This window comes from Scyliorhinus canicula, chromosome 19 (assembly GCF_902713615.1).
Source record: "Scyliorhinus canicula chromosome 19, sScyCan1.1, whole genome shotgun sequence".
Lineage (NCBI taxonomy): Eukaryota > Metazoa > Chordata > Chondrichthyes > Carcharhiniformes > Scyliorhinidae > Scyliorhinus > Scyliorhinus canicula.
Genome location: NC_052164.1, coordinates 50,709,965 through 50,731,929, shown reverse-complemented (window position 1 = coordinate 50,731,929; position 21,965 = coordinate 50,709,965). Strand labels below are relative to the sequence as shown.

The 21,965-nt window shown below is 50.5% G+C and overlaps 2 protein-coding genes across 2 annotated transcripts in view; one reads left to right on the top strand and one right to left on the bottom strand.

Moving 5' to 3' along the window:
- ccdc103 (coiled-coil domain containing 103) overlaps nucleotides 1-21,965 on the top strand; it is a 234,428-nt gene that overhangs the window by 33,457 nt on the left and 179,006 nt on the right. The window lies entirely within an intron of this gene.
- The window catches only part of limd2 (LIM domain containing 2), a 181,398-nt gene that overhangs the window by 16,538 nt on the left and 142,895 nt on the right, over nucleotides 1-21,965 (bottom strand). The window contains exon 2 of the mRNA XM_038779650.1: nucleotides 13,755-13,845. Coding sequence (XP_038635578.1) covers nucleotides 13,755-13,757 — 3 coding nt within the window. The 5' untranslated portion in view covers nucleotides 13,758-13,845. The remainder of the gene's footprint in view (nucleotides 1-13,754; nucleotides 13,846-21,965) is intronic.

Below are 21,965 nucleotides of genomic sequence, written 5' to 3'. Positions count from 1 at the left end.
TAGGCAGAGTCCTCAGGTGGGTGTGAACGGCAGCACGATCCCCAGCTGGTGGGCAGTTCCCAGAGTGGGTGTGAGCAGTGGGCAGGGTCACCAGGAGGGGGTGAGCAATGGACAGGGCCCCTGAGTGGATGTCAGCAGTAGGCAGGGTCCCCAGAAGGGAGTGAGCAGCGGCCACAGTACCCAGGTGGGTTTGAGCAGTCGGCATAGTCCCCAGGTGGGGGTGGGTTGTGGGCACAGTCCCTGGGTAGGGGTGGGCAGTGGGCAGGATCCCCAGGAGGGGGTGATCAGTGGGCAGGATCCCCAGGAGAGGGTGAGCAGTGGGCAGAGTCCCCAGGAGGGGATGAGCAGTGGGCAGAGTCCCCAGGAGGGGATGAGCAGAGTGCAGGGTCCCCGGTTGGGGGTGATGTACGGGTAGGGTCCCCAGGTTGGTGTAAATAATTGACAGGGTTCAGGGTTCTGGTGAGGGATTTGGGAGTCGTGGGCAGCTTGCTGGCAAACACAACTATAAAGCAGGAACTTAAACAACTTTCCTGCGCAGTCAGCTTTGACACAACTCCTCTGGAAATTAAAAGTTTTAGTTGGCTCTTGATTTCTGATTATGTGGGGCAGTCTGACTGATCAACATACTGACTATACTCAGAAATGATCTATAATCAAAAAACATGTCCCCTCATTGCGCTGCCTCAGGCACCAAGGGCAGCATGATAGCACAGTGGTTAGTATTGTTGGTTCACAGCGCCAGGTCCCAGGTTCGATTCCTGGCTTGGGTCACTGTCTGTGTGGAGTCTGCACGTTCTCCCTGTGTCTGCATGGGTTTCCTCCGGGTACCGCCGTTTCCTCCCACAAGTCCAAAAGACGTGTTTGTTAGGTGAATTGAACATTCTGAATTCTCCCTCAGTGTACCTGAACAGACACCATAGTGTGACGACTAGGGGATTTTCACAGTAACTTCATTGCCGTGTAAGCCTGCTTATGACACTAACAAAGATTATTATTATTAAGATCCCTCCTCCCTTAAAACCTGACATTAGGAAGGTAAGAGTGAGAACAACCAGTCTCACTGGTTCTCAGGAGACCTATCCAAACAGTGCAGAAAATTCCCAAGATCTCCAAGGGGGGGGGGGGGAGCAGTGGGCAGGGTCCCCAGTATCACTATTCCCATTGACCACAAACCTGTTCCTTTGTCTCTGCCGATTCAAAATATTACCAACTGCTGCGTAGTCACGACTAGACAGCACTTATATGGTTAAACCTCCAATGATGCGAGTTTCGCAGTACTATGTACTCCATTGTGAAATGTGATGCATCTACTCATAAAATATGCATACATGTGACCATTGAGCAGGTTCTCAGGTAGTGCGATCCAACGGCAGGTTCCCTGGGGGTGGGTGCAATGCAAGGGCAGGTTCCCTGGGGGTGGGTGCAATGCAAGGGCAGGGTCCCTGGGGGTGGGTGCAATGCAAGGGCAGGGTCCCTGGTTGTGTGAATAGAGGGGCATGGACGGTCCCAGGATCAATGGGAAAGAGAGCAGCGTCCCTGGGTGGGTGTGAGTGCAGGGCAGGGTCCTGGATGGGTGTGAACAGAGAGCAGGGTCCTGGATCGGTGTGAACAGAGGGCAGGGTCCTGGATGGGTGTGAACAGAGAGCAGGGTCCTGGATGGGTGCAAGTGGAGGTCAGGGTCATAGCATTTAGAGTGCAGAAGGCCATTCAGCCCATCGAGTCTGCACCGGCCCTTGGGAAGAGAACACTACTCAAGCCCATGCCTCCACCCTAACCCAAGGGCAATTTAGCAAGGCCAATCCACCTAACCTGCACATCTTTGGACTGTGGGAAGAAACCAGAACACCCGGAGGAAACCCACGCAAACACTGGGAGAACGTGCAGTCTCTGCACAGACCCAAGCCGGGAAACATGTGAAGTTACTGTGCTGCTCTCACAGGGTCCAGGATGATGTGAATGGCAGGTAGGGTCAGGTTCCAGGATGGAGATGAAAGAGGGTAGCATCTTCGGTGGGTGAAGGCAGCGTGGCATGTTCAGGTCCCAGGGTCAATACAAAAGAAGGTGGGGTCCTGGGTGTGTGCGAGCACAGGGCAGCATCCCCATATTGTGTGATCCAAGCACAGGATCTCCAGGTGAGTGCAAGCAGAGAGCAGGGTCCCTGGGTGTTTGCGATAAGCAAATATGCAAACTTTGCCACACTTCCAAAAACAGCAAAAATGACTTGACTCTCAAATGTTTTTTTTTAAATTTAGAGTACCCAATTTATTTTGGGGCAATTTAGCAAGGCCAATCCACCGACACTGCACATCTTTGGGTTGTGGGGGCGAAACCCACGCAGACACGTGGGGAGAATGTGCAAACTCCACACGGACAGTGATCCAGAGCCGGGATTTGAACCCTGTCCTCAGCGCCATAATCCCAGTGCTAACCACTGCGCTACCATGCTGCCCTTGTAAGATAATAATTTACTCCAACCAATGTATATTGTTTACCGAAATAGGACTAATGGAATTTTGTTTATAGATGAAGGTTCCATAACCAGGTTAGTGGGATAAAGATGATAAGAACAGAAGTACTAGGAGCAGGGGTAGGCCACCTGGCCCCTCGAGCCTGCTCCGCCATTCAATAAGATCATGGCTGATCTTTTTGTGGAGTCAGCTCACCAAAGTCCTTAATTCCTTTACTGTTCAAAAATATATGTATCTTTGCCTGAAAAACAATTGCTTCACTGGGAAGGGAATTTCACAGATTCATATCACTTTGGGTGAGGAGGTTCCTCCTCAACTCAGTCCTAAATCTGCTTCCCTTACTTTGAGGCTATGCCCCCTAGTTCTAGTTTCAGCCGCCAGTGGAAACAACCTCCCTGCTTCTATCTTATCTATTCCCTTCATAATTTTATATGTATCTATAAGATACCACCTCATTCTTCTAAATTCCAATGACTCTAGTCCCAGTCTACTCAGTCTCTCCTCATTAGCCAATCCTCTCAATGCCGGAATCGACCTAGTGACTCTCTTCCGCACACCCTCCAGTGCCAGTACACAGTACTCCAGGTGTGACCTCACCAGCACCCCATATAGCATGCATCATAACCTCCCTTTTTTTAAAAACTCCATCCCTCTAGCAATAAATGACAAAATTCCATTTGCCTTCTTAATTACCTGCTGCACCTGAAAACCAACTTTTGTGATTCATGATCTAGTTAATGGGAGCAGTCTGGTTTTGAGCTTTCAGTTAAAGAACTTGCTGTCAACAGAAGGAGCTTTGTTGGCAAATGCTGGGAACTTTAGTAGTTTGACACAGACAAGAATCTGCAGGCTGTTTCCTGAAGGATCTTTCTCTCTCAAAGCAGTTTCTCCAAGACACCTCTATACAGAAGTATTCCATAATAATAATAATCTGTATTTGTGTCATAAGTAGGCTTACATTAACATTGTAATGAAGTTACTGTGAAAATCCCCTCGTCACCATACTCTGGCGCCTGTTCGGGTACAGAGAGGGAGAATTCAGAATGTCCAATTCACTTAGCACCTCTTTCGGGACCTGTGGGAGGAAACTGGAGCGTCTGGAGGTAACCCGTGCAGACATGGGGAGAACGTGCAGACTCCGATCAGACAGTGACCCAAGCTGGGAATTGAACCCGGGTCCCTGGCGCTGTGAAGCAACAGTGTTAACCACTGTGTTACTATGCCCCCTTATGTTTTCCAACTGTATTTAAAAGCGAATTTGGAGATAAAAAGATAGCAGTTAGGATTTAAAATGTCTCATTTTATTGTTAAGCATCATTTAACTGGGTAATTGAAAGCTATTTCTTGTATGATGTTAACGTTAGTTTAATCCTATGTCAGTAATAAAGTTTGTTTCAATATACCATATCCCTATTTGTGCGTGGAATCACTCCTGAAGCAAAGTATCCTTTCCTCACAGTCTTACAAAATTAAATAAAATATTGAGTTTCTGTCCGGTATCCTAGCAACTGTTGGGGTCTGGTCTGGGATCGTAATGGGCCTGAAAAAGAGTTAAATTTTGAGGACAGATCACATATCTTGAGTTTAGATGATTAATGGGTGATCTAACCCAGGTATTTATAAAATTAAAAAGAGATTTGATAAGGCAGATAGAGGAGTTCAGAAGAAGAGGACATTCTGGCGCAAGCATGACTAGCCAAGTGGTCCCTTTCTGTGTCGTAAATGTTCTGTGATTTCTATAACCTTCATTAGAGAAAAATTAGGAAGCACTTTTGATATAAAGAATAATGGAAAATCTGGGATAATTTTTCCCTTGCTTCCCTGCCCGACAGATGATATGGATTGAATTCAAATTTTGAAGAGCATCTGTTTGTTTTGTGAGACAAGGGATAGAGAACAAAAGCAGGAGTATAGAGTTAAGATATAGAATACCTATGATCTAACAGAATTGCAGAACAGGCTTGCGGCCTCGTACTGTTCTTATGTTCCTGGGTAGTGGTACATTGTTTCAACCCTTATAAAGCTTCAAAATTGAATGTAAAAAAACTTTGCCAGGACTGGAGGATGAAATGCCTGGCAAAAATTAAATAAAAGCAGAGAATATGGAGATTTGAACTGATTTAAATTAGCAGTTTTGGGATTTCCAGTGACGGCATGTTAGAGGACGTCACACGAAAGATGGCTCCCTCCAGGGTCCTTGTTTTTTGATCCCTTTTGCCCATTTTCCGGGGCAATTTTGTGTCCAAATCTAGTTGGCTGATCTAGGGAATATTTGCTCGAAGAAGTTACATCAAACGTTTCCACAAAAATGCCTGTTGGGAAGAAAACCCAGGTTGGTAGTCCGTCAAAGGAATCTGGAGGGGTGAAGATGGTGGAGGCAGCTGCACCCATTCCAGTGGGCCGAGCAGTGATGATGGCGCAGGAGCTGGAAAAATTTGGAAAACGGATGGACAAGAAATTTGAGCAGCAGGGTAAAGAGATGAAGGGATCCGAGGAGGCACTGGGCCCAATCCAAGAGCAGCTGGGTAAGATCATAGAATTTACAATGCAGAAGGAGGCCATTCGCCCCATCGAGTCTGCACCGGCTCCTGGAAAGAGCACCCTACCCAAGGTTAACACCTCCACCCTATCCCAGTAACCCCACCCAACACTAAGGGCAATTTTGGACACTAAGGGCAATTTATCATGTCCAATCCACCTAACATGCACATCTTTGGACTGTGGGAGGAAACCGGAGCACCCGGAGGAAACCCACGCACACACGGGGAGGATGTGCAGACTCCGCACAGACAGTGACCCAAGCTGGAATCGAACCTGGGACCCTGGAGCTGTGAAGCGATTGTGCTATCCACAATGCTACCGTGCTGTCCTAAGACCTCGAAGACTGTGAAAGAGCAGGGTGAGACGTTGAAGGGTGTGGAGGAGGCCTTGTCACAGCATGTGGGGTAGTTTGCCTCGTTGGGAATAAAGTTGCTGCTCGTGGTGGAGAATAATAAAGGCCTGAGGGCAAAATTGGAGGATCTGGATAACATATCAAGGCACGTGAACCTCAGGATGGTGGGGCTGCCGGAGGGAGTGGAGAGCTCGAGGCCAACCGAGTACTCCTCGGAGCTGTTCTCCTGTTTGGTGGGAAGGGAACTGAGGTGTTCGACCCTCCTGAGTTGGATAGAGCTCGTCGGGCACTCCAGCAGAAACCGCGGCCGAGTGAGCCACCGCAGGAGGTGATTATCCGTTTTCATAGCTTCCAGAGGCAGGAGCGTGTCCTGGAGTGGGCAAAGAAGAACTGCAGCAGTGACTGAAATGAGCAGACAGAATATATCTACCACGAAACTGGGACTGAACTGGCAGAGGCGTGTGGCCTTCAACACTACAAAGGCGGTGTTCTACAGCAAATAGTGTGATTCGGGGTGGCTGAGAGTAAAGGTGGACTCAAAAGATAATGGTCTGGATTCTCCATCAGCAAGATCTTCCGCTTTGCCGGCAGCACACTTGTTGGAACCAACAATTCTACGGACACGTGCTTGTAGGATTAGAATATCGGTTTTAATATACTCACAACAGAGCCAGCCTGTTAGCCATTGAACTTTCGGTGAACTGGCCGGCTGACCATGTGGCACTGATCTTTATACAGCAGCTCCAGGGGGGAGGAGTCCTGGGCAGAGCCAAGGGAGAAGCCCAGTACAATTCTCGAGCATTCCCAGAGCTACTCCACCTGGTGGTCAGGTAGTGCAACAGATTATAATCCGGTGTGAATCACATTCACCACATTCACCCCCTGTGAAAAAAATCGAGTCCAGTGGGAGTGGTGGCTCACAGAGTTAGTCTGTCCGGTGGATGAATTGTTCTTTTCGATCTGCGGAGCACCGGGGTTGCAGCTTCTTGCGGTGGCTGGGTGGGTGTTGAGAGCTGGGGTACGATGGCAGACTCCGAGGCGGGTCTCGTCCGAACTTTATACACCTCTGGCTCGACCGGAGACTGAGGGCGCTGGGGGCGGGCTGGTTCTGGCGCGTGGAACCGGTGGGGTGAGCTTGCGGAATCGCGGGCGTGAGGGGCGGCAGCATAGGGAACGGGGTAAGGGGTTCCTCAGCGGGGGTGGGGGGGGGGGGGGCTGGATCGAGTGGGTGCCAGGTCCTGAAGGGATACTGTGTCCTGGCGACCGTCCGGGAACTCCACAAATGCGTACTGGGGGTTGGAATGGAGGAGGCGCTCCTTTTCAACAAGGGGGTCAGTTTTGTGCCCCCTGACGTGCTTCCTCAGGAGGACCGGGCCTGGTGTCCTCAGCCACGCCGGAAGTGAGACTCCCGTGGTAGTGCCCCTAGAGAAAATGAAGAGTCGCTCGTGAGGGGTTTGATTTGTAGCTGTACAGAGGAGGGATCTGATTGCGTGGAGCGCGTCTGGGAGGACTTCTTGCCATTGGGAGACTTGGAGTTTTCTAGACCAGAGGGTCAGTAGGACGGTCTTCCAGACCGTCGCGTTCTCCCTCTCCACCTGTCTGTTCCCCCTGGGGTTGTAGCTGGTAGTCCTGCTCGAGGCGATGCCCTTGTCAAGCAGATACTGACGCAGCTCGTCGCTCATAAAGGACGAACCCTGGTCGCTGTGAAAACCGAACAGGGTGAAGACACTATGCAGGGCCCTAATGACTGTGTGGGAGGTCATATCAGGGCATGGAATGGCAAAAGGGAATCGGGAGAACTCGTCGATGATGTTGAGGAAATAAATGTTCTTGTTAGTGGAGGGGAGTGGCCCTTTGAAATCGATCGCAAGGCGTTCAAAGGGCCTAGAAGCCTTGACCAGGTGGGCCCTCTCTGGTCTATAGAAGTGCGGTTTGCACTCTGCACAGATCGGGCGGTCCCTGGTGACCGCTTTTACCTCCTCGTTGGAGAAAGGCAGGTTTCGGGCTCTGATGTAGTGGGCGAGCCGGGTGACCCCTGGATGGCAGAGGTCAACGTGGATGGCTTTCAGACGGCTGATCTGCACGCTGGCGCATGTCGGATAGGGTATCCGAGGGCTCGTTGAGCATCCCCGGTCGATATTTAATATCGTAACTATAGGTGGAGAGTTCGATTCTCCACCGAAGGATTTTATCATTTTTTATTTTGCCCCTTTGCGAGTTGTCAAACATAAAGGCAACCGATCGTTGGTCGGTGATGAGGGTGAACCTCCTACCTGCGAGGTAGTGCCTCCAGTGACGAACAGCCTCCACGATGGCTTGTGCTTCCTTCTCGACTGAGGAGTGTCGGAGTTCTGAAGCGGATAGGGTACGGGAGAAAAATGCAACGGGCCTCCCTGCCTGATTTAAAATGGCTGCTAGAGCTACCTCTGAGGCGTCACTCTCAACCTGAAAGGGAGTGGATTCATCCACCGCCCGCATGGCTGCTTTGGCGATGTCCTCCTTGGTGCAGCTGAAGGCCTGGCGTGCCTCAGCTGACAGGGGAAATCGTGTGGTCTTAAAGAGTGGGTGGGCTTTGTCCGCATATTGAGGCGTAGTACGAGAAGAACCCCAAGCACCGTTTGAGGGCCTTGGGGCAATGAGGGAGGAGGAGTTCTAAGACGGTCCGGGTCTGGGCCCAGGACTCTGTTCTCCACGACGTAGCCGAGGATGGAAAGCCTGTTTGTGCGGAAAACGCATTTCTCCTTGTTATAAGTGAGGTTTAATTTCTGTGCTGTTTGGAGAAAACGGTGGAGGTTGGCGTCGTGGTCCTGCTGGTCATAGCCGCAGATGCTAACATTGTCCAGATACGGAAACGTGGCCCGCAGCCCGTACTGGTCTACCATTCGGTCCATTACTCGTTGGAACACCGAAACCCCGTTAGTGACACCGAAAGGGACCCGGAGGCAATGGAAGAGGCGGCCATCGGCCTCGAATGCCGTGTAGCGGCGGTCCTCCGGGCGGATTGGGAGCTGGTGGTATGCAGACTTCAGATCCACCGTGGAAAATAGCCGATATTGGGCGATCTGATTAACCATGTCTGCAATTCTGGGGAGGGGATATGCGTCTAGGAGCGTAAAGCGATTTATGGTCTGGCTATAGTCGACGACCATGCAAAATTTTTCCCCGGTCTTGATGACCACCACCTGAGCTCTCCAGGGACTATTACTGGCCTCTATGATCCCCTCACTGTGCAGCCTTCGGACTTCCGATTGGATAAAGACCCTATCCTGTAGGCTGTATCGCCTGCTGCGAGTAGCTACTGGTTTGCAATCTGGAGTGAGATTGGCGAAGAGAGGGGGGGAGATGCGCAGCGTGGCTAGGCTGCAGATAGTGAGTGGGGGCAGGGGCCCGCCGAAGCTGAGGGTGAGGCTCTTGAGGTTGCACTGGAAATCCAAGCCTAATAAGAGGTCGGGCAGGACATAAAGTTAAAATTTCGAATAACTAGCGCCTCGAATTGTGAGCGTAGCAACGGTGCGTCCTTGGATTTGGACTGAGTGGGAGCCTGAAACGAGGGCGATAGTTTGGCTCACCGGAAAAATAGAAAGCGAACAGCGTCTTACCAGCTCTGGATGTAGAAAGCTCTCGGTGCTCCCGGAGCCAAAGAGGCATGGCGTGCTGTACCCGTTGATCTGGACCTCCGCCATCGAACTTCGTAGGTGCTTGGGGCGGGATTGATCCAGGGTGACTGTGCTGAGTTGCGGGTAGTCGGTGGCTCGATCAGCTGAGCTGGAGTGGCCCCGTGATGACTGCCCTTTGAGTTCGTAGTCGTCGAGGTGAGTTTCAGAGTTTGAAGGGGATGGATCCCAAGATGGCCGCCCCCATGAGTTGCACATGGCCAGCCGCATGGAGGAGGATTGCCAAGATGGCCGCTCCCATGAGTCGCACATGTCGAGTGGGGGCGGAGTCGGCATACAGGCTGCAGCATTTTGGGGCCTGCAGGCCTGTGAATTCAGGGAACGAGTGCTTTGAGCCATGGGAGGGTTAGAAGCTGGGACAGAACAAGTGCTTTGAGCCGTGGGAGAGTTAGAGGCTGGGGCTTTCTTCGCCAGACACACTCTAGCATAGTGTCCTTTTCACCCGCAGCTGCTGCAGGTCGGCTACGGCCAGGCAGTGCTGCCGCGGGTGCTGGCTTTGGCCACAGAAATGGCAGGCTGGAGCAGCCGAGTAGCTGGCTGGGGCAGCAGAGTAACTGGCTGGGGCAGCAGAGTAACTGGCTTGGGCAGCGCGGTAGCTGGGGAGCCGTGCGGCACAGGCTTGGGGGGGACTGTTGGCCGGGGGTCCACGATGGGGTCACGGGGTCCGGGGGAAACGACGTGAGGCTGTGGAAGGAAACTTCCATAGTGGTAGGAGCCTCCACAGTAGTGTCTAAGTCCTGGGCCCCCTTTTCTAGCAGTCTTTGGCGCACATAGTTAGACCTAAGGCCCGCCACGAAAACGTCCCGCACAGCAATCTCCCTATGTTCAGCCGTGGTAACGGCTTGATAATTACAGTCATTGGAAAGATTGTTCAATTCCCTTACAAACTCGGCTGGCATTTCTGTAGGCCGTTGACGGCGAGTCGTAAACACGTGGCGTGCATAAACCTCGTTAATGGGCCTAACGTACATTTTGTCCAATATTGCCAGCGCTGCGGTGTAAGAACCGGCCGGATTCAGCTGTGTGGAGATTCTGTGGTAGGCTTTAAAACATCTCAGCCAGAGGGAAAACATTTTCTTAGCCTCTGCATCCTGTGGGTCGAGTTCTAGGCGTCCGGGCTTGAGGGCTGCTTCCATGATTTCTTCGACTGTTTCCTGAGTATATTAAATTGTTGGAACCAACAATTCTACAGACACGTGCTTGAAGGATTAGAATAACGGTTTTAATACACTCACAACAGAGCCAGCCTGTTAGCAATTGAACTTTCGGTGAACTGGCCGGCTGACCATGTGGGACTGATCTTTATACAGCAGCTCCAGGGGGAGGAGTCCTGGGCGGAGCCAAGGGAGAAGCCCAGTACAATTCTCGAGCATTCCCGGAGCTACTCCCCCTGGTGGTCAGGTAGTGCAACTGCATTTACAATATAGACTCGTGTATACAGATTATAATCCGGTGTGAATCACATTCACCACACCACTCACACCAGCGGATTTCCCAACGGTGTGGGGATGCCCACATTGGGAAACTCCATTGGCTGGCTGCCGGGCTGGAGGATCCCGCTGACAGCGGGTGCACACCGCACCAGAAAACGGGCAAAACGGGACGGAGCTAATCGTGTTGCTGGAAGCAGAAGAACAGAAAAAATGATCAAGGGTTGGAGGTACCTCTTCACAGTCTTGGAGAAGTTTGGGTTGGAGCCTGGGTTTGTGTCATGGGTATGGTTAGTGAATGCGTCTCCTTCGACCAGCATGTGCACCAACACCATGAGTTTGGGATCGCTTTGGCTACATGGGGATATGAGACAGGAATGCCCTGTTGTTCAAGCTGACGATTGCCCTGGGCCTCAAACAAGTGGAGAGGAATTGTTAAAGGTGGGATGGAGCACAGCGTGTCCTTCTATGTGGTTGACCTTCTGCTAAACGTAAAGGACCCGAGGCCAGTTATGGGGGACATAGTGGACATATTGAAGAGCTTTAGTCCTTCTAGGGATACATGTTAAATTTAGGGAAGAGTGAACATTTTGTGCTCTGGGAGGGGAGCCAGTTTGGAAGGTTTGTCTTTCTGCCTGGCCACAACTAGCTTTCGATATTAGGGGGGGGGGGGGGTGCTTTTAGGTACCTCCAGGCATGGAATTTTGTTCACCGGATATTTCCGACATTTCCAGTGGCACTACCTTCAACCTTATTGGATAAGATACTTTCCTGTTCAGGGTTGGAAAAGGGTAGAACGTCCGCCATCTACTAACGGATTTTGGGGGAAAAGTTGGTTTCGGTAGAGGGGGAGAAGGTTAAATGGGAGGAGGAGTTGGGACCCATGTTGGGCAAGGAGGTGCAGAGTGAGCCCCTCCTCAGGGTGAACGCCACGCGATCCTGTGCAAGGCTGAGTCTAATCCAACTGAAGGTAGTGTTTAGGGCGCACCACACCAAGGTCAGAATGAGTTGTTTCTTTGAGAGGATTGAGGATAGATGCGTGCGCTGTTCAAGAGGGCCTACAAACCAATTGCACATGTTCTGGTTCTGACCCAAGCTTGTGGGTTTCTGGGTCTCTTTTTTCTTTCAAGCACCATGTTGACAATTCTGAATATTGAACTGGAGCCCTGTCCATTAGTGGCTATATTTGGGGTATCGAACCTGCCGGAGTTGAGGATGGGGGTCGATGCCTTGGCATCTGCCTCTCTGGTTGCGAGGAGGTGAATCCTCCAGAGTTGGAGACTGGTGATACCACCTAGTGCCTTGGCATGCCTAGGTTAGTTGATGGAGTTTTTGCATCTCCAGAAGGTCAAATATACCATGAGGGGGTCAATTGAAAGGTTCTGCCGTAGATGGCAACCGTTCATATTGTTCTTTAAGGAATTTATTACCGTTAGCTGTCAGAAAGAGGGGTAGGAGGGGAAAGGAATAAAGTGGGGGTGGGTTTACTAGGTTATTGTTTTTTTCATTCGGTTTACTGTTGTTGTCTGTAATTTATGTATAAAATGATAAGTTTAATGAAAATATTTTCAAAAAGCAAGTAGCAGTTTTGGCTCAGTTGGCAGCATTTGTGCCCGAGTCAGACTGTTGAATCTCCTCTCTGGACTTGATCTCCACAGCACTGAGGGAATTTTGCTAGATCGGAGATTTGATTATTTTTTAATTAGGTGTTGAAGCTGACGTCCTGTTTCCCTGTTTAGGTAAATTTGGAAGGCCCCGAGTCCTCCCTGGTCAATATTCCACACTCCACCAAGACTGACAATCTTGTTCTTTTTCTCAGTGTTCTTTGAGGGACTTTGCAAAGTTCAAATTGGCAGTTACATTTGGCAGCTTCTGAGCAGTGCTTCACTGACAATGAAGTATTCCATGACGTCCAGAAGATATTAAAGGTCCGATATAAAATCAGGTTTCTATTCAGCGCTGAAATGCCCCAATCTGCAGTCATAGATTATACCCTTTGTCATTTTGACTATGAGCACTATCTCTCCTTGACCTCTCAGCAATCTTTCAGATAGTTATCAATGCTAAATTCTGTAAGGTGTTTTCACTGCTGTCCAGTCCAATGGGATTGCCTTATCTTACTTTCCTTCTTACCAATTTATAAACTCCGTACCTTTGCCACTGATTCTATCTCCCTCCCTGGCTCCGGGTGCTCCAGACTTTGTATAATCTCCTATTTAAGCCTGAGCTGACTTATCAACACCACATAAATTCCATCAGATGTACGTTCACCTCCCAAAACGGTACTCAGCCACTGCCTTAGCCAACTCCGGATGTGACTCTTCCAATGCTTGTCTGACAAGTCTCCTATCCTATACCTCCTCCAAGCAGTACCTGATCCAACTTTCTTGTGACCTATTTCCCATCTTGCAACAGGACCCACTCTCCTGTTACCTTTGGCCTGGATTGCTTACCAGTCCACCAATGCCTCCTTATTTCAAATTCTCATCCCTTCCCCATGCCTGCAACCTTCGTCTGACCGTTTCCTTAACTTTTCAACCACTAACAATGCTGCCGTACACAAATCTAGCCCCTATGCTCTGGAATGTCCTTCCTAAAACCAGCTGACTCTGCCCATCCCACTCCTCTTTGAAAGCCCTCTCTATCAGAGAGTCATACCCACGGGGCTGGTTTAGCTCACTGGGCTAAATCGCTGGCTTTTAAAGCAGACCAAGCAGGCCAGCAGCACGGTTCGATTCCCGTACCAGCCTCCCCGGACAGGTGGCGGAATGTGGCGACTAGGGGCTTTTCACAGTAACTTCATTGAAGCCTACACGTGACAATAAGCGATTTTCATTTCATTCATTTCATTTCATTTCACCCTTCCAGGGAAGGACAGGCACTCAAATTTGCCCCTGTCATAACCCTTACGAAGTGGCAACGATTAAACTCCCCATGAGCTTCACTGAGTACAAGTTCCCCCATTAAAGGAGGTGGGGAACACTAAACCATGTGTCGCTACAATTCTGTATAGAAGGAAGGAGAGACTCAGCTGGAATCTTCCGTGCAGTGTAAATAATCGTTATTGCAATAAATCCTTATTTCTTTCCACAACTCTGTGTGGGCTCCCTTCGTGGTCTACTAAAGCTACCTACACTCCAACCATTGAGGGCACATACTCTCACCAAAACTGGGAGGGTCACACACACACACACACACACACTGATCTGAATCAGGGATGGGCACACACTCGCACCCGCTCCCTAACCGAGGAGGGACAAACCGGCTCCCAGCCCCGAGAGATACGTACCATCTTTTCGTCTTGTCCTGAGAAAAAGTTGAGGTAAGAAGCTGATAAATTTGGGTGGAGTTCTATTTTTCTATTCACAGCCTCTCCGCATCTGCAACAGAAATAATAAACAAGATTATAGACTGGAAGCCAGTTAATGTAGATAAAGGGGGAACGGTAATCACAAAGTTGGTTTAACACGCCATACCAAATGACCGCCAGCATTAATTGCCAATATCATTAGGCTTGTGCCAGCAGCCTGCTTAATCACTCCAATCTTTAGCCTTTTAGTGTTTTGTAAACCAGGAAATGCTGATCCAGCTAACTAGCAGTGACAAAGTGTCAAAACCGGACTTAGTCCCCTTGGTCATATTCCTGCTCATTATCTGGTAAACGCGATTAGGATGAGCAGTTGGAAATATTGGATCAAGAGCAACTTCAATGGAAGGAGATAGAAGAGTAGGACTAATATCTCTCGACTAATAATCTCAAGGCCCAGGCTGACGTCCTGGTGAAAATCCCACCAAACTGGAAATTTGAATTCAAGTGATCAATTATTTAAAAATCTGGAATTAAAAGCTAGTCTCAGTAATGGTGCCACGAGATAATCAGATGTTGGAGACCACCACAGAAAAGGAATAAAGCCAGATGGACCACCTGACATCAACTTAGGCACCACAAACAATAACAGTTCCTAGACGGACTGGAACTACCAGTTGTGGGGAAGACAGACGGCTGGAGCTGGAAGCACCAATAGACCTGGGAGAAATCATGGAGAGTATCAGCTCCATGCAGGTGGGGAAGGTACTGGGACCCGACAGGTTCCCGGCGGACCTCTACAAAAAATTTGCACCAGTCCTGGTCCCACATCTAATGGACATGTTCGCAGACTCACTGGCAAGGGGCACCCTGCCCCCCATGCTAGTGCAGGCCACAATTTCACTGATAATTGAAAAAGATAAAGACCTGACGGAATACGGATCATTCAGTGCTGAACGTGGATGTGAAAATACTCGCAAAAGGTCCTGGCCAAAAGGCTGGAGGGCTGTGTACCGGAAGTGATTCCAGAGGACCAGACAGACTTTGTAAAGGGTAGGCAGCTCACAACGAACATCAGGCGGCTGCTGAAAGTAATAATGACCCCCTCTGGGGAGAAAACACCAGAGGTGATCGTCTCCCTGGATGCAGAGAAAGGTCTTCGACAGAGTCGAATGGAAATACCTCCTCAAGGTACTGGAACGGTTTGGGCTAGGAGCAGGATTCACCGCCTGGGTGAGGCTCCTGTACAACGCTCCCAAAGCGAGGGTCCGAACTAACACCACCTTCTCTGAATACTTCCAGCTACAGAGAGGAACAAGACAAGAATGCCCCCTGTCCCCCTCTTGTTCGCGCTAGCGACAGCCCTGCGGAACGCGAAAAGCTGGAAGCGAATCCGGAGAGGAGACAGAGAGCACAGAGTCTCACTCCATGCAGATGACCTGCTCCCCGATGTCTCAAAGCCACAGGAGGGACTGAAGGCAATATGCAAATACTGAAAGAGTTTGGAATCTTCTCGGGCTACAAACCTAACCTGGGCAAAGGCGAGGCATTCCCAGTGAACACAAATGGGGTAGGAAGAGAGCTGGAGGGGCTCCCGTTCAAAACCCTCCAGAACAGATCCGCTACCTGGGGATCCAGATAGCCAGAGACTGGACACAGATCCACAAGTGGAACCTAACCAGCCTGGTGGAGGAAGTAAGAGGAGACCTTCAAAGGTGGGGCTCACTCCCACTCTCCCTGGTGGGGAGAGTGCAGACGATCAAGATGAATGTACTGCCAAGGTTCCTCTTCCTGTTTAGATCCATTCCGATCTTCATCCCCAAGGCCTTTTTCCAAAACGTAGACAGTCTAATCATGGCGTTTGTGTGTGTGTGGTGGGAGGGAGGGGGGGGGGGGGGAGAACCCAAGAATTCCCAAAGACACTGCAAAGAAGGAAACCAAAGAGGGCTTGGCCTTACCAAACCTACAATACTACCACTGGGCAGCAACGGCAGAAAGAGTGAGGGAATGGGTACAAGAACCCAACACAGATTGGGTACAAATGAAGGAGGCATCCTGTAAAGGAACGACGCTCCGGGCCCTGGCCACAGTAGCACTCCCATCCTCCTTAACAAGATACACAACGAGCCCAGTGGTAGTGGCCACGCTGAAAATGTGAATCCAGTTGAGACAGCACTCTGGGATAACCAAATGTCCCCTATGGCCCCCATCTGCGGCAATCACAGATTTCCCCCAGCCATGCTGGATACCACCTTCAAAAGATGGAGGAGGGACGGGGCCACATTGACGGTTGGGGACTTCTACGTAGGGCGCAGACGGGCGACACTAGACGAACTGACGAGGAAGTGGAGGTTAGAAAAAGGACAGGAAATGAGACACCTCCAAATAAAACACTTCCTGCGCAAAGAGACAGTGGGGCCCCAGAAACCACTACTAGAGGACCTGATAGGCACATGCAATGAGAAAGGGGGCACTATGTGGGAAAATATACGGACAGCTACTGGACAGAGCCCGGACTCCACTGGACGAGACCAGACAAAAATGGGAGGACGAACTGGGGACAGAGGTAGGATGGGGACTCTGGAGCGAAGTACTGAACAGGGTGAACTCCACCTCCTCCTGCGCAAGGCTCAGCCTAATGCAGCTCAAGGTGGTGCACAGAGTGTACCTGACCAGAACCCGAATGAGCAGGTTCTTCCTGGAGGTAGAGGACAAATGTGAACGGGGCCAGAGGGGCCCGGCCAACCACATCCACATGTTTTGGGCTTGTCCCAAACTTGCTGGGTTCTGGACAGCCTTCTCCAAGACAATGTCCAAGGTTGTGGGGGTGAGGGTGAAGCCATGCCCAATAGTGACAATCTTCGGGGTATCGGAGCAGCCAGAGTTACACACGGGGAAGGGGGCTAATGCCCTTGCTTTCGCTTCCCTAATCGCAAGTTGGAGAATCCTGCTCGGCTGGCGATCGGCAGCACCAACCAAAGCTGCAGACTGGATCGCTGATCTCTCGGAATTTCTCCGCCTGGAGAAGAATAAGTACGCCACCCGAGGGTCGGAGGAAGGCTTCCTGGATACTTGGGGGCAGTTTGTCGGTCTGTTCCAACACATGTTCGAAGCCAGCAACAAGGAGTAACCTAATAAGAATTTAGATAGATGAGATACCAAAAGACTGCGCAACCCAGGGGGGAGAGAGAGAGAGGCGGAAGGAAGGCAGGGAAACCACGAGAGCTGATTCCATTCTGTCCGGAAAATAAAACAAAAGCACAGCCAAAGCCGGGGGGGGGGGGGGGGGGGGGGGTTGGTGGTGGTGGTGGTGGAGGGGGCACAACGGGGAAGGGGGAGGAACCATAGACCAACCCAGAGGGCAATGAAATGCACATAAGGTCAGTTAAACGAAGGACAAACTAAACCTCTTTGCATAATAAAGGAAATTAGCGCGGGCGAGAAAAATGTGATATACACACAACTCATTATAAATATGGGAAATGCCAATAAAAAGATTTTTTAAAAAATAAATAATTTTGTAGACCTCTATCAACCTCCATCGTGCCAATGAGAACAAACCAAGCTTATTCAACCTCTCCTCATAGCTAATGCCCTCCATATCTGGCAACATCCTGGTAAACTTCTTCTGCACCCTCTCCAAAGCCTCCACATCCTTCTGGTAGTGTGGCGACCAGAATTGAACACTATACTCCAAGTGTGGCCTAACTAAGGTTTTACACAGCTGCAAAATGACTTGCCAATTTTTATACTCAATGCCCCGGCCAATGAAGGCAAGCATGCCGTATGCCTTCTTGACTACCTTCTCCACCTGTGTTGCCCCTTTCAGTGACCTGTGGACCTGCACACCAAGGTCTCTCTGACTGTCAATACTCTTGAGGGTTCTACAATTCACTGTATATTCCCTACTTGCATTAGACCTTCCAAAATGCATTACCTCACATTTGTCCGGATTAAACTCCATCTGCCACCTCGCCGCCCAAGTCTCCAAACGATCTAAATCCTACTGTATCCTCTGACAGTCCTCATCGTTATCCGCAATTCCACCAAACTTTATGTCATCCCCAAACTTACTAATCAGACCAGTCACATTTTCCTCCAAATCATTGATATATACTACGAGCAGCAAAGGTCCCAGCTCTGATCCCTGCGGAACACCACTAGTCACAACCCTCCAATCAGAAAAGCATCCTTCCATTGCTACTCTCTGCCTTCTATGACCTAACCAGTTCTGTATCCATCTTGCCAGTTCACCTCTCTGTGACTTCACCTTCTGTACCAGTCTGCCATGAGGGACCTTGTCAAAGGCCTTACTGAAGTCACTGCCCTACCTGCATCAATCATCCTTGTGACCTCCTCGAAAAACTCCATCAAGTTAGTGAGACACGACCTCCCCATCACAAAACCGTGCTGCCTCTCTCTAATACGAGCCCTTGCTTCCAAATGGGAGTAGATCCTGTCTCGAAGAATTCTCTCCAGTAATTTCCTGACCACTGACGTAAGGCTCACAGGCCTGTAGTTCCCTGGATTATCCTTGCTACCCTTTTAAAACAAAGGAACAACATTGGCTATTCTCAAGTCCTCTGGGACATCACCTGAAGACAGTGAGGATCCAAAGATTTCTGTCAAGGCCTCAGCAATTTCCTCCTTCAGTATTCTGGGATCCCATCAGGCCCTGGGGACTTATCCACCTTAATATTTCAAGACGCCCAACACCTCGTCTTTTTGGATCTCAATGTGATCCAGGCTATCTACACACCCTTCTCCAGACTCAACATCCACCAATTCCTTCTCTTTGGTGAATACTGATGCAAAGTATTCCTTTAGTACCTCGCCCATTTCCTCTGGCTCCACACTTGGATTCCCTCCTCTGTCCTTTAGTGGGCCAACCCTTTCCCTGTCTACCCTCTTGCTTTTTATGTACGAATAAAAAGCCTTGGAATTTTCCTTAACCCTATTTGCCAATGACTTTTCGTGACCTCTTTTAACCCTCCTGACTCCTTGCTTAAGTTCTTTCCAACTTTCCTTATATTCCACACAGCCTTCTAGCCCTGACAAGTGCCTTCTTTTTCTTTTTGATGAGGTCCACAATATCCCTCGTTATCCAAGGATTGCGAAATTTGCCATATTTATCCTTCTTCCTCACAGGAACATGCCGGTCCTGAATTCCTTTCAACTGACATTTGAAAGCCTCCCACATGTCAGATGTTGATTTACCCTCAAACATCGACCCCGATCTATGTTCTTCAGTTCACGCCTAATATTGTTATGATTAGCCTTCCCCCAATTTAGCACATTCACCCTCGGACCACTCTTGTCCTTGTCCACCAGCACTTTAAAACTTACTGAATTATGGTCACTGTTCCCGAAATGCTCCCCTCCTGAAATTTCTACCACCTGGCCGGGCTCATTCCCCAATACCAGGTCCAGTACAGCCCCTTCCCTAGTTGGACTATCTACATATTGTTTTAAGAAGCCCTCCTGGATGCTCCTTACAAACTCTGCACCGTCTAAGCCCCTAGCACTGAGTGAGTCCCAGTCAATATTGGGAAAGTTAAAGTCTCCCATCACAACAACCCTGTTGCTTTTACTCCTTTCCAAAATCTGTCTACCTTTCTGCTCCTCTACATCCCACTGACTGATGGGAGGCCTGTAGTAAACCCCCAACATTGTGACTGCACCCTTCGTATTCCTGATCTCTACCCAAATAGCCTCGCTGCCCTCGGAGGTGTCCTCCCCACAGTACAGCTGTGATATTCTCCCTAACCAGTAGCGCAACTCCTCCACCCCTTTTACCTCCTCCTCTATCCCGCCTGAAACATCTAAATCCTGGAATGTTTAGCTGCCAATCCTGTCCTTCCTTAACCAAGTCTCTGTAATGGCAACAACATCATAGTTCCAAGTACTAATCCAAGCTCTAACTTCATCTGCCTTACCTGTTATACTTGCATTAAAACAAATGCACTTCAGGCTGTTTTCAGCAGCATCTCTCTGCTTGCTCATCCTCAGAGCCATAGTGGTCCTATTTCCTAGTTCTCCCTCAATTTTGTCACCTTTTGACCTATTGCTCCGATACCCACCCCCTGCCATACTAGTTTAAACCCTCCCGTATGACACTAGCAAATCTCGCGGCCAGGATATTTATGCCTCTTCAGTTTAGATGCAACCCGTCGTTCTTCTACAGGTCACACCTGCCCCGGAAGTGCTCCCAGTGGCCCAGATAACTGAAACCCTCCCTCCTACACCAGCTGTTTAGCCACGTGTTTAGCTGTTCTCTCTTCCTATTTCTAGCCTCACTGGCAGGTGGTACAGGGAGTAATCCCGAGATTACAACCCTTGAGGTCCTGTCTTTTAATTTTCTGCCTAGCCCCCTGAACTCCTGCTGCAAGACCTCATCCCCCTATGTCGTTAGTACCAATATGTATCACAACCTCTGCCTGTTTGTCCTCCCCCTTCAGGATGCCCTCTACCTGTTCTGAGACATCCTGGACCCTGGCACCATGGAGGCAACATACCATCTTGGAGTCTCTTTCACATTTCTGTGGCTATGACTCATCTTTCATTCTCACTCCAAAGTATAATTATTTCCCACTTTTTTCTCACTTTTAGCTTTGACAAAGGACCATCTGGACTCGAAACGTTAGCTCTTTTCTCTCCCTACAGATGCTGCCAGACCTGCTGAGATTTTCCAGCATTTTCTCTTTGGTTTCAGATTCCAGCACCTGCAGTAATTTGCTTTACGACAGGCAGGGGACAGACTATGGAATAGATTGAGGAGCACCAGCTCTCTGCGTGTCGTCATCATCCCCACCCCCCTGCCTTCGACAGTGACCCGCTGATGGTGCCGACACAGTCCCTGCACCCTGGAGTGGTGAGACATACTCTGGGAGCTTGGGAAATTGCAGGGGTGGGATGGGAAAGGTAGCAATGATGGACCAGGCCACGTCCTAACGGGCAAGTATGAGGCCTCCTTGGCCCTTCGAGCTTGCTGGACCCACATCGCTGCCGCCTGTCCTGGTCCTCCAGCTCCTGCTGGTCTGGCGCCGCCATCATCCTCGTCCTCCTCCTTCTCCGAGGTGGCCACTTGTTCCTCATTACCAACCTCCAATTCGTCGCCCTGCTGCCGTGCAAGGATGTAGAGAGCATAGCAGACCACCACAGAGGACAGGGCACAGGTGCCACACCTTCTCCTTGTTGAGGCATAATCTCTTGCGGCATGCACTGTCCGTCATCTCTGTTCAAATGACCATCGACGTCTTTACACCCTGGGCTGTCGCGGGACTCCCCCACTGGTCCCTCCCTGTCCTGATGGGCAGCCGGGTCCTCAGGATGTGGGACAGGATTTGGCACATGGGCCGCCACCTCAAGCATCTGCAGACGCTGCTGCTGCAGCCATCTCCGGTGTCTGGCTGCCTGGCCTAGCAGCAGCATCACTAGGATCCAAAATCCCTGCGATAGCATTCAATATCCGTAAGGCATTTGGAGAGGGTATTCGACGGACAAACAGCAGTGTCTTCCACACTGGAATCCTCCATTCCTCCACCCCACCCCAGACCCGGAACGCTCCTCCCCTGCACACCCAGCTGCAGCGGCCCCCCCCTCACTGGACCCCAGACCCTGTACTCCAGACACCCACTCACCTGGACTGGGCGCTGGTCCCCTCCCCGTAGCACCCACCCACCCTCTGGCTGTGGACATGTCCCCAGAGTTGTGTCCCATCCCCTGGATGTTGGCTGCTGCGTGTGTGGTATTGCCTCCCACAGTGTTCAGGCATCATCGTCTGATTGGGATGCTAGGCAATGGCTTCCATGTGCTACATGGCCTGCCCACCTTGGGTTGTGTGAAGTGCTCAATCACATACACCAAATCCCTATCAGCAATAGCCTTCAGCTGCATGGCCAGATGCCTCAGCAGTCGGTGGGGGTTATGGGTGGTCAGTGGGACAGACAGGCAGGGACATGGGTTGCTCTCTGAAGGGGTACACACGATCCAGGGGTTGGAATTGTGGTGTTGCAAGCGGTTGCCCCCCTCTCCCGGTTGCCCCTCCAGTGCCACCCCCCCTTCCTCCCATGGCTGCTCACCCCTGTGGGGCATCTCCCCTCTCCCAGCCGAGAGCCTCCCACCCGATGTCAAGCACTGGGGTGGCGAGCCCAGCACCCCGTGGCTCTTTGCCTGTAGCAAAGATGGCTACTC